The following is a 13,226-nucleotide window of genomic DNA, read 5'->3' on the forward strand; positions in this document are numbered from 1 at the left end:
TTGCTATTCTCTGCAGGCACGCAAGAGACATGATCAGAGTCCGACACATTCCAGCCAAGCAAAGACACACAAGGAGGGAGCAAAGTAGGATCAGGGAGGGGCGTGGTCTGGGGTGCGCAGGTGTGGCTGAGGAGGAGGTATAGCCAGGGAAGAGACTTGAGGGCCAGACTGAGAAGCCTGGAGGGCTGCATTTGGCCCCTGGGCCTGAGGCTCCCCATCCCTGCTTGAAACTCAAGTCCTGTTGATTCCTCCCTTACTCTTCTCTCCTTTGTTTTTAAAATGACACTTTCCAGCATTCCATGGCTCAGCTGACCTTCAACTATAATCATAATTGGTAGATGTGCACAATCTGCCTGATTTTCTGTTCCTTTAGACCAGGGGTGGGTTATCTCCCTTGCCCCTCATGAGCCAGTTTTGGCAGGTGACCTTTTTGCCTGTAGGGGTCTTCAGAAGCCCCTTTCAAAGCACTCCCTTAAGCAGCGCTTCACATACCACTTTTCAGGCACTGGCAATTAGCTGATTAGCAGTGCCTGCAGACCTCCCCTTCTCCTGAGTCAGGTTTTTATCTGGCCCTCACATGACATCATATATAACATCAGGTGTAGGGCAGGTGGGCACAGCTTGGTAAAATGACCTCACAGGCTAAATGGGGAGGCCTGGTGGGCCTTATTTTATTGTTTGATTTATATCCCGCCCTTCCTCCCAACAGCAGCCCAGGGCAGCAAACAAAAGCACTAAAAACACTTTAAAGCATCATAAAAACACTTTAAAATATGTTTTAAAATGTTTAAAAACATTTTTTTAAAAAGCTTTGAAGACATCTTAAAAAAGAAAAAAGGTTAAAAACATTTTTTAAGCTTTACAAACATATTAAAAAGCAGTTCCAACACAGAGGCAGACTGGGATAAGGTCTCAACTTAAAAAGCTTGTTGAAAGAGGAAGGTCTTCAATAGGCGCTGAAAAGATAACAGAGATGGCACCTGTTTAATATTTAAGGGGAAGAAATTCCACAGGACAGGTGCCACCAAACTAAAGGTCCATTTCCTATGTTGTGTAGAATGGATGTCCTGATAAGATGGTATCTGCAGTAGGCCCTCACCTGCAGAGTGCAGTGATCGACTGGGTATATAAGGGATAAGATGTCTCGGGTATCCTGGTCCCAAGCTGTACAGGCCTTTGTACACCAAAACTAGAACCTTGAACTTGGCCCGGTAGCAATTGGGCAGCCAGTGCAATTCTTTCAGCAGCGGGGTGACATGTTGGTGATACCCTGCCCCAGTGAGCAGTCTCGCTGCCGCATTTTGCACCAGCTGCAGCTTCCGGACAAACCTCAAGGACAGCCCCACATACAGTACATTACAGCAATCCAGCCTAGAGGTTACCAGTGCATGGACAACAGTGATCAAGCTATCCTAGTCCAGAAACAGCCGCAGCTGTCTCACCAGCCAAAGCTGGTAAAAGGCACTCCTAGCCACAGAGGTCACCTGGGCCTCTAGTGACAAAGGTGGATCCAGGAGCACCCCCAGACTATGGACCTGCTCTTTCAGAAGGAGTATGACCCCATCCAAAGCAGGCAACTGACCAATTATCTGAACTCGGGAACCACCAACCCACAGCGCCACCCTCTTGCTAGGATTCAGACTCAGTTTATTGGCCCTCATCCAGCCCACCACTGAGTCCAGGCAGCAGTCTAGGGCTTGCACTGCCTCTCCTGATTCAGATGTTACAGAGAAATAGAGCTGGGTATCGTCAGCATACTGCTGACACCTCTCCCCAAATCTCCTGTTGACCACTCCCAAGGACTTCATATAGATGTTAAACAGCATGGGGGACAAGATGGTACCCTGCGGCACCCCACAGCACAACTGCCACAGGGTCCGAAAGACAATCACCCAATGCTATTCTCTGAAAATGACCTAGAGATAGGATCGGAACCACTGTAAAACAGTGCCTCTGATACTCATCTCACTAAGTTGGCCCACGGTATCAAAAGCCACTGAGAGATAAAGTAATAGTAACAGGGTCGCACTACCCCTGTCCTTCTCCCGATAAAGGTCATCTATCAGGGCAGCCAAGGCCTATTCAGTCCCATAACCAGGCCTGAACACATACTGGAGAAGTTCCCCATTCCTGCTTTAGGCCTCCCTTTTCCTTCCCCCAGGGCAAAACTGAGAGAGAATTCCAGCATTTTAGCATAGCTGTGACTAGGCAGCAGTGCACATTCCTCCCCCCAGTCCCCAAAGAAGTATCAGCAAAGACAGGAGTTTAGCATTCTGTATCAACCAAGATGTTCCTTCTTTAGATAACGAGATGACTTGATGTACTATTTTCATATCTCTATAGCTTCAACATTTTGTGGGTCCTGGAAGCTCACACCACTATTTTTTGAGGGTTTTTTTAAACTCTGTTTTGCTGCCCATTGCAGCTATTTTGTGCTAGCACCCATGGCACTTTTATCAAGATATGAGTACCGACACCTCGCTCTTTGTTTTACCAAAAAAGCGCTGGGTATCATATTGTGTGTTTGTTTTTATTTCTCTGTAATAGTTTCAGCCCAGTTACCAATGTGGAGCAGTATCCTTCCCATTGCATTTCTTTTCCTCGTCTAGCTGAAAGGGGATGGGAGTGGGGGGAGAAGGATGCTATCATTGGGGAAGTCCTCTGACTGCAGATATGTTTAGGTTGCAATGCTTGGTTGATACTGTGGTTGTTTCTGTTTTATTGTGGTGGGAGTATTGATTCCATGACTGTTCCTCACTCCCATCATGCACCATGTGAGAGTTAATGAAGGGAAAACAAAGCCCTCCAGTGAACTTTGTCAGGAAAAGAGCTTCCTCTCATTCATCTGAAGCTGACACAGATCTTTTCATTCAGCCATTTAGTTGGTTGCCTGCAGGCACACCCCCTAGTCCCTGTTGTTAGGCAACCTGAACAATGTGGCTGCACATGCAGGCTTGGGTAACTGGATTGTCCCCTTTTTTCCTTGAGTAATCACTTCACGTTTTCCTCCCTTCTTTTCTTGAAATCACAACGGGCCTAAGTTCAGTGGCAAGTTCTGCTTTGGGGATGCTAGTCATAGAGAAGGAGAAGGAATTAAAGAACAATTTCCCCTTTCCAAAGAAAGCCTTTACAACATATTATGGAATTGTTTTGGATTTTTTTAAAGAGCAGTTACCCAGGGTGAGAGAAGTCTAATTAAGTTGCTTCTTGACAAGCACTGCTAATTGAAGACTTAACAGTGATGAACTTGCTGGTTTTACTAAAATTTGCAGAAAGCTGCTGATGAGGATTTTCTGACTGATTGTAAATGATGACAAACAGAGCAAAGCGATGCAGTGCATATTTTCTGTTCAAAGAGCCCTTAAATCCACCCCCTGAGACTTGTGATTAATAAAGCTGGTTTATAATGGAGTGTGTCTTGAGATTTTCAAGACCACAATTCTCTTATAGAACATAGAATGTTGCCCAAGTTGCAGAACCTGCTACTGCATGATAACAAAATGAGATTGCATTTAAAAGTGCCTGTTTGTAGCTCTCATGGTTGCAGAAAGAAATTTGGGGAAAGACTGAATGTGTTTTAAATAAAATGTTGGGATAATTGAGGGGATGAGGGGAGAGAGACTCGGTTTGCCATCAGGGGAGGCTGTTTCCACCTGCCTTGCCCCACCCTCCAGCCTTCAAATGCAGCTTCTTTCGGAGGACTTTCTGGCCCTTTGGGTTGGGCTGTGGGGGTTGCGGGAGATTTTTGTATCAGCTTGGGGATTAGTTTTTAAATATTTTTGCTTTGGCGCTGTTGTTGAGCTTTATGCTCATTATGTTTTGATGTACTGTATATAGATATATTTTCTCTTTAGATTATACTCTTTATTATGTGTTGTGTTATTGTATTGGATTATTTGTGTGAAACGCTTTGAGCACATTATTTGTGGAAAATGTAGTATATAAATAAACTTAATAATAATAATAATAATTGGAGGAAGTCTACATTTATGTTCCATTATTCAAACAGCAACAATAATTCATCTATGAAGGAAGAGGGACAGCAGCAACAACAACAACTACTACTATTACTATTGCTGCTGTAGCTGCTACCACCCACCCTTCACCCATATGTCCCAGGACAGGTTACAACAATTTAAAAACACACAATTAAAAACAGTACATGGCCCAATTCTGCTGTGCAGTAGTACACAAATACCACTTTTGGATTCCAATCCTGGCAGACTTTGCCCAGCTTAGCTATTGGGACTCAGCTCTAGGCTTATTGCAGCAACCATCAGCCTAGCAGGATTTACCTCAAGTCTTTTTCATTGTGTAAGTCTGCTGTTCAAAAAGCTTTTTAGAACACAGAACGGGTGGGAAGGAAAACTTGGCTGGTGACAAGCTTTTGCTAATCATTCTAAAGGATAAATGTGTTAATAATATAATGGTTGCCACTTTTATTCTAGTCCTGTTCCTTTAACAGCAGAATGATACACCCGACAATCTAGCCCTTAACTTAAGCAGAAAACAAAAAGTTTAAATTATATCAGGCTTGTAAATACCACTTTCCTATTAGGGTGTGGTAGGTAAGAATTGATGCCATGTGACCAGCTATGTAACCTTTTGCATATGGGAAGATCGCTAGTTGCTTGGTTTTAGGCTGTTGAAGATGTGTCACAAAATGACTATTTGTTTGTCTTTATGGTGCCACAAGAATCTTTGCTGGTTTTGCTGCAACAGACATAACACAGCTGCATCTCTGGAAAAGATGTGTTAAACATTTTTGCAGTGCTGGAGAAAATTACATTTGTCTGGCTTAAACATCCAGATCACCACAGTATTTGGGTATTTTGTTTATTCTTTATTAATGTGGCATTCATTTAAAACCCATTTCATTATTTTATTTTCCTTCTCCTTCCCTACCCATCCTCTCCATCATAGGTTCAGCAAGCTGAGGAGCCTTAACCTTTCTAACAATCATTTAGGAGAGTTTCCATTGGCTGTGTGCAGCATTCCAACCTTGACTGAGCTCAATGTGTCCTGCAATGCACTCAGAAGTATTCCAGCAGCCGTTGGTGATATGAACAAGTAGGTACACGCTGATGATTACAAGGGCGGCGTGAACCCTGAGTGTGCTGGCTTCTTCCAGAGGGTTCGTTTGGGCCGACAAAGTCGTGACAAAGTGTTGGAATGCCTTAACTTAACTAGTTCTGCATTGGCCAGCCAGATGCCTCTATGTAGGACTGGCTATGACTCACTTCCTCACATATTCTGATAGACATTTTGGAGGAAGGTGAAGAGGCTGTGCAGCTGGGAACATAGCTGAGGTAGAAGTGAATACCCACTGGCTGATGCCAGGGGAAAGGGCCATGCTTTGCCCTTGTTTTATCAATCTGTGTAGTCTAAAGCCTGCAGAGGCTCTCATAAGAAATCAGTGGGAGGTTCTGAGTTGTAAGGGAGAAGGTGTGAAAGGCTAGTAGTGATGAACGAGACTTCTTCTTTTCCCTCCCCTGCCTTGCAATCCTTGTTACACAGGATTTGAATATCTGGATGTCCCTTACAGGAGAGGACAGTGCACTGCACATGAACCCCAGTGCAATCAAGGGCCAGCTCTGCATTTTGTGCAAGCAAATTTTTTTTGCTATGTGTACACTAGTGTTTGTGCAATCATCTCCATGAAGGGCGAAAGGGAAGCATGTATTATACACCCACGAGAGTGGCTGTATACTATAGCCAGCGTGGATTTTTTACATTCCACAATGTTAAATGGAAAATACACCCCCTTCCCATTCTGATGCTTCCCATAAGCTTATTTGAAAACAAAACCTTACAAAACTTATAGTCCTGAACTCAGAAACACTTGCTTAACAACCCTCACAATTTTCATGGCGATAAACAAAACAGTCAGAAAGAATCGAGAGTTCAAAGTCTAAAGAGAGAGAAAAAAAACCCCAAATTCCTTTTGGACTTTTTTCTCTCAGATTTCTCATAATCTGTTGAAATTCATTAAAAATCAGCCATGTTCACACAGGACCTGTTACTGACCTTGCTGCATATGCCAACCTTCATCTTCTGCAGTTTAAAACTTTAAAAAATGCCTGGCTGATTTTTAATTAATTTAATAAATTTTGCATTGAAGTGGATGATAATGTCGGGCATGCTCAGTAAGAACCAACTGTCAGTGTTCTAAAAGCCAGACTCACTGCTGCTTGGCTTGCATAATCAGGGGGCCACACCCACACCAGACTTTGATTTCATGTGAGACACTCATGGCTTCCCTCAGAGAATCCTGGGAAGTGTAGTTTGTGAAGGAGACTCCTATTCCTCTGAGAGAACTCCAGTGGCCAGACTGGTTTAACAGTCAGCTGCTCTGATTGAAGGTCTGTGAGGGGAACAGGGCGTCTCCTAGCAACTCTCAGCACCCTTCACTAACTACACTTCCCAGGATTCTTTGAGAGAACCCATGACTGTCCAAATTGAAATAAAGGCCTGGTGTGGATGTGGCCAGGGACAGCTTTGGTTTCAATTTGGGTGGGAGACTACATGTGCCTACTGTAGAATAAAAAGGTGGGGGAAAGGCTGAAAAGCAACGATACTGTTCACAATATTTTCCTTTTGGAACGGAAAGGGGCTTCCCCTCTGCTCAATACCCACCCACCCAATCTCCACCCCTCCCCCTCCTCCAACCCTCCCTGCCTCTCCCCTGGGTCAGTGTTGGACTACGCCCTGAGAGACCAGGGTTTGAATCCCCACACAGCCATGAAGCTGTGAAAACCACATCTGAATACTGTTTACCATGAAAACCCTATTCATAGGGTCACCATAAGTCAGGATCGACTTGAAGGCAGTCCATTTCCATTTTCAAACATGATTGCACAGAAATAAATCCCATTAAACTCAAAAAGTATGCAACTGATCACACCCATCCTCCCTTCTCCGCCTTCCTATCCCCTCTCTCTTGCCCCTCCCCTCCGCCTCCCCATGGTCAGTTTTACCTATCTTAAGTGTGATTGCATGGGAGTAAATACCACTGAATTCAATAAGCATGCAAATGATAAAACCTGCCCTCCCCTGCCCCTTCCTTTGCCCTCCCCCTCCAATCCCCTCTTTCCCTCTCCCCCCTCCTTCTGCTCCCCTCTCCCCCCTCCTTCTGCTCCCCTCTCCCCCCTCCTTCTGCTCCCCTCTCCCCCCTCCTTCTGCTCCCCTCTCCCCCCTCCTTCTGCTCCCCTCTCCCCCCTCCTTCTGCTCCCCTCTCCCCCCTCCTTCTGCTCCCCTCTCCCCCCTCCTTCCGCTCCCCTCTCCCCCCTCCTCTTTCCCTCTCCTCTACCCTCCCCCTGCTTCTCCTCCATGGTCAGTTTTACCTGTCCTAACCATGATTACATAGGAGTAAATCCCATTGAACTCAATAAGCATGCAAATGATCAATCCATTCTCAGCAAGCTTGCACAAGATCCCATTTCTTACCTCCCGGATTAAAAAGCAGAGAAATTCACTAATGCTCAGAGGCACATGTTACCAAAAACTTCAAAGCTCCACAGGAAGTGTATTGGACTGTGGAAGACCAACCCAAATTGTGTTTGCATTTTTCCAAATTTGTAGGGCAGTACAATATCTCAGAGAGGAGGTCAGGTCTCCTGCTCTGGGTTTTTTTAACCTGCTCACCCCAGGGGAGAAGCAAAGTGGTAGTGATTGGGCTGCGTGCACCAGCAATGCAGCTTGTGCACAGTATGGTTCACTAAGCAAGGTACTAACCTTGTGGTGTGAATGTGACTTCCACAAAATGTGTCCTTCAGAAGCAGACAAACATTTTCTGAAGATCTTATGAACTCTTGGCGAGACTAGCATATTATCAGGAAGTCTTTACGAATCTCCATGTGTCATCTCCCTCCTTCATTGCTCCAGACATGAACAAAAATATTCCTAAAGCCTTAACTGCATCATGACAAAAGCTACATAAATTTCCAGTTTGTGTCCCTTGCAGGGTTTACGTGTAGAACAGGCCAGTATAGCAATTTTATGCACATTTTAACTCATTACTCCCACGTTGTGTTTTGCTTTGTTCAGCGTAGTAGTGTTTGAATGGCTTGTGCTGAGCAACCATTATCTCTCTAATTCTGAGATGTAAGAAATTTAATTCAACTCATTTTAGTTCATTATGATCATTTAAAAAAAGTTCGGGGAGGGGAGAGGGAACCTGCAAGCTAGTTAGATTGCCTTCCGTTAATTTAATTAAATGTAGATTGCCTTCAAAATGGCTAATTAGTTAATCACTGGGGGAGGGCTCTCTTGTAATGGCCCACCCTCTCTTGTCATTCAGCCACTGGTGGGTTTGCCATGCAATGCAGCACTTGGGCAAAAAGCTCCCCATCCCTATGGTAGAGTTTGGATATGGGAATTACATGTTCTGTTTCCTAGTGAACTATGGAGTAGCCTTGAACAGAGCAGATGTAACCACCCCAGTTCCATGGCTATGGCTAAGGGACCCAGTGGCAGGATTGTGCACTTCCACCACTCAAACCCTCCTCTCCTCTGTGACTCTTTCACTCCCCCCCCCTGGTTGCTTTTAAGTTAAGGGTTGGGGAACCCTTTGCAACTGACATGGCAGATCCTTAGGTTGCCCAACCACTTCGGGCCAGTTTGACAAAACACCCAATGTCACGGACATCAGATGAGGTGTTTTCTTTTGCCTGCATGGTCCGAAATCAAACCACATGGGCAAAAGGCACAGGGCTTTGCAAAAACTGGTGATCAGCAGGGAGCTGCCTCTTGACCAGTCCCATATCAGCACAGGTGGGCATGGCTTGTGGAAAACAGCCTCACGGGCTACATTTGGACCCCTGCTGGGCCAGATTAGGCTCCTGGGTTGGAGGTTCCCCACTGCTGGTTTAAGGGTTAACATGAATCAGGATTCACTTCAGTTTTTTTTAAAGAAAAAATTGGTTTCCTATCTCCCTTTAAATAAGATTAAGGTGTGTGAGAAGTTCACTGAGTCTGATCCTCATTTGTATGAAAGGTCATAGACAGCAAGGCTATGGAATCTGAAAATGCATGATCTGGAGCTGTTTCTCGGGGGTCCCCATCCCTCCTGCATTAATCTCTGGCTTACTGTTCCCATTGGAGCCCTGCCGACTGTCCCCTTCCTTTTCCCAGACTTACTGGAGAGAAGTCTCTAGTAATTTCTGATAATAGTAGCAAGGCCTTTATAAAAATATTTAGCACTCTCTCTGAAAACATCAGGGCGGATTACAGAAATATAAAATCATTTAAAAGCAATACAAAACAATCATTGTGCTTCAGGCCATGGATGCTACCATCCACGTCCAGGCATGCTGAGGAAAATGCTTTTTTTAAAAAATAGCTTCATTCTGCAGCTCCAGGAAAGTTTGCTGAAACAAAATGGCTCGAACTTTCCCTAAAACTTAAGTGGTGGGCTGTTACATATATTAGCAGGTATGCAGGATCCAAGCTGTGAAGAACTCTTGAATATCTATACTTGGGCCCAGTAGTCATACAGGTAATTATGCAGTTGCTGCTATGCATATTTATAAAAAGATAAACGTTGTTGCTGTTGATATCTCCCTATTCTCTTCAATAGTTTACATACGTTCTTATTGGATGGGAACTTCCTCCAGAGCCTTCCTGCTGAGTTGGAAAAGATGCACCAGCTTAGCTATTTGGGTCTTTCTTTCAATGAATTCAGCGACATTCCTAAGGTATTAGAGAAGCTGCCTGCCATGGACAAACTCTGTATGTCTGGAAACTGCATGGAGACACTCAGCTTGCAGACACTCAAGAGAATGCCACACATTAAACATATAGATCTAAGGTATGTACCCTTTTTAGAGAGCGAATAAAACTTGTTTTCAAAATGACTGTTTTAGTTGATGGCGATCTCTCTCTCTCCCCTCTCCCCCATCTCACTCTCTAGTTTTGCTGTTATAACTCTGTCCACCAACATGGTTTCAAGATACTGGCTATGCTTGATCACAAATTTCAAATGCAGATGTTAAACCCACAGCAAGGGTATTCAGTGCAAGTAGTGGTGATTGTAAATACTTTTATTTATTACATTTATATCCCACCTTTCCTTCAAGACGCTCAAGGTGGCGTACATGATTCTCCTTTCCATTTTATCCTCACAACAACCCTGTGAAGGTTAGACTGAGAGGCAATGACTGGCCCACAATCATCCAGTGAGCTTCATGGCCAAGTGGGGATTTGAACACTGGTCTCCCAAATCTTAGTCTCACACTCTAACCACTTCACCACGCATCTGTGCTTCTTTATCAAACAATGGATTTAGACTGACTTCCTCTACTTTAAATTATTGCTTTGCAGCATTGAGTCAAGAGAATCATGTGACTTTCTTAAAGCGCCTCAGAAATATAATCTACATTGAGAAATTGACTATTTTAATCAACCAGAAATTTAGTCTTTTTGTATGTGAGAAATTCAGTCACTTTACTGTATGCTACCCCCCCCCCCCGAACAGCTGTTTGTTCATGACAAACAGGCTTTATGGGGGCTTCATCAATAGCAAAGGTTATACTTTGACTCATCACTACAAAATGTTTTTTAAAAAATGGGAAGAGTAACCCAATGATATGAGTCACTGATAGGATGGCAGATAGTAGCCTTTCCTCCTTGTTCTAAACTTCTTTTGAGGAAAGTGAATGAGAGTGAATAACCATATGCATTGTGGCTGTTCTTATCTGCCGATTGGAAGGAAGGGAACTGCCACTGTAGAAGATTAGTGGATTAGGCCACCTTCAGAAGTAATGTTTAAGTTGTTGTTTGCCTTTCCTGCACCAGGAAGGCAGCATAACACACGAAATAACATAAATGCTGATTTTGAAGTTTCTGCTATTCACTATTTACAAGTGAGGCATTTCAGAGGTGAAAAATCCCTCATTCTTTTGTCGAGAATATTATGTGGTTGTGTATCTAATGGAGAGGATCCAAACCAAAGCATTTATCTGATCTGAAACGTCAGTGTCCTGCTACTCCTAGTAATCCTGCATCACTCTTTAAGAACCCTTGATAATCCCAGACGATTAATGTCATCTGGGGATACCCAGTGTGATTCCCTAAATTAGAGTGGCCCAGTTTGGACAATCATACATTGACTCATTTAAGCCAAAATACGCCCACGCCTTCTTGGTCATGCCTGGCAGGCCTGGTGCTGCCATTAGACCGAGTGAGGCAACTGTCTCAGTGGCAGGTGACAGGATGGTATCAGTGCTCCCGACAATTCCCCCTGAGTCCCCTAGGCCACTGTTCTTCAACCTTGGGTCCCCAGATGTTGTTCTGAAGCTGTTAACCAGCACTTCCTGATTCAGATCAAAAGGGAAATTATGGTCAGTTGAAGACTTCCTCACTTAATTGTGGTGAATGGAGAACTGAATGGGCTGTCTGCACATGTCAAAGGGTTCTGTACTTTAGCTTTTTTTGTCCCAATATTATTACTTTGTTAGTCACTTTATACAAAAAAGTGAACAAGTGAAAATACAAACGTATAAAATCTATTTTAAAAAAACCAAGGAGAACATTTAAAACAGTGTACAATACAAAATTCCTAAAATGCTCATCCCTTTTGGCAGTTGCCTTGTAATTCCTGCTTTAATGGGATAAGCAATTAAAACAGGTGAAGGAATTACTTGTGCACGTTGAATCTGTGAAGAAAGCATGCAGTGTAATCTAGAGAAAGAGAGTACTTCTTTTTTTAATACAGTACATTGTCCTGGTCCTTTCAGAGCTTTCATTGCACCCCAAAGCATTCTTTTGATTATGTGATTTAATTGAACTTGTCAGCTCAGCACTGAGAATAAAACTGAACTCTTCAGAGTACAATGAAATTGTACAAGTGGCTGCTTTTTATAGATCACCTTTATTTCTGCAGTACGTCAAGACTGGGCAAGATGAGTTCTCTTGACCTGCATGGGTTGATATATAATGTATGTTTGTATGGGTGTGAGTGCCCCCTCCCCCATTTCATGCAGGGTCAAGTAATCAAGTGTTAGGACGTGTGGAATCAAACTTTAATCACAGTGCCTTGCCAAATATGGGGGAACTTGGAATTCTTGCAGAATTTCCTTTTCTTTACTTCCTCTCCCACCCTTTTGCCCTCTAAGGAATTCAAGGCGATGCTTAATATTTCAAGTATTTGTCTACTATGGTGGAAGTGCTAAATTTGGTGAACGTTAGCATTCATATTTGAATATCTGCAATCCCTGATGAATTTTGTGAATGATCAAAAATTCAGAAATGCACTACTCAATATTAACAACCACTTAAAATAAGAACTGTCAGCATTCACTGGTGCATGCCCCCTGTTTGACAGATATACACCTTCAGTGAATGCTGACACTTGTAAATGGGTTTGAGATTGTAGGTTCATATGTGGATGTGGATGTTCAACACACTTCATGATGTTTCATTAAAACATGTTTTTGTTGGCCAGGATTATTCAGCAGATGTCTTTACTATATGCTGCTTCTTACAGTCAAGTAAAAAGGACATCACTTTGGTTGCAACCATTTTAGAGCTAATCAGAGCAGCATCTATCTTTATTTTGCTTAGGCATAATCTCCAATAGTAAATTGCAGATAAGTGCTAAAAATACCACCTGCCAATTTAAGTCCCAGTGAATGAGTGAGAGTTACTCAGAAGAGGTTTTGGTGATTTGCCTCACAACTTATTACTGATTAGGTCCAAGGTTATCAGTGAGTGGGTCCAGTGAATTATCTGGGGAGCAGCTGATGCTAAAGCATTGTTATAACTGAATGTTGGGTGGGAGATCATTGGGAGCTTTTTTAAAAAAAGATAGGGATATAGATGTAAAAATGAGCTCTAGGGTTTGGCCTTTTTTGGCTAGGACACTGAGAAATTGATAATTTAAGAGCCAAAGCTTTTCCTTTCCATCCTCTTAATGTAATTTTATCCACACAACCGATCTTATTTCTTTTCCTCCCATTCTTATTGCAGGTTAAATGTCATCAGGAGGTTGGTGGCAGATGAAGCTGATTTCCTACATCACGTCACTCAGCTCGACCTTCGGGACAATAAACTAGGCGAGCTCGACGCCACCGTCTTCAATAATGTTGAAATACTGCACTGTGAAAGAAACCAGCTAGTCACCCTGAAAATCAGCGGATACTTGCTTAAAGCTCTTTACGCCACTTCAAATGGTATGTTCACTTTGAAGGTACTTTGAACAAGGAGTGATGTTTTCTAGCCTGCTCTTC

General features: G+C 43.3%; 1 protein-coding gene across 1 annotated transcript in view; it reads left to right on the forward strand.

Moving 5' to 3' along the window:
• PHLPP1 (PH domain and leucine rich repeat protein phosphatase 1) overlaps positions 1–13,226 on the forward strand; it is a 189,724-nt gene that overhangs the window by 119,356 nt on the left and 57,142 nt on the right. Inside the window, exons 5-7 of the mRNA XM_061590314.1 lie at positions 4,924–5,070; positions 9,578–9,808; positions 12,967–13,169. Coding sequence (XP_061446298.1) covers positions 4,924–5,070; positions 9,578–9,808; positions 12,967–13,169 — 581 coding nt within the window. The remainder of the gene's footprint in view (positions 1–4,923; positions 5,071–9,577; positions 9,809–12,966; positions 13,170–13,226) is intronic.

This window comes from Rhineura floridana, chromosome 1 (genome assembly GCF_030035675.1).
Source record: "Rhineura floridana isolate rRhiFlo1 chromosome 1, rRhiFlo1.hap2, whole genome shotgun sequence".
In the NCBI taxonomy this organism is placed as follows: domain Eukaryota; kingdom Metazoa; phylum Chordata; class Lepidosauria; order Squamata; family Rhineuridae; genus Rhineura; species Rhineura floridana.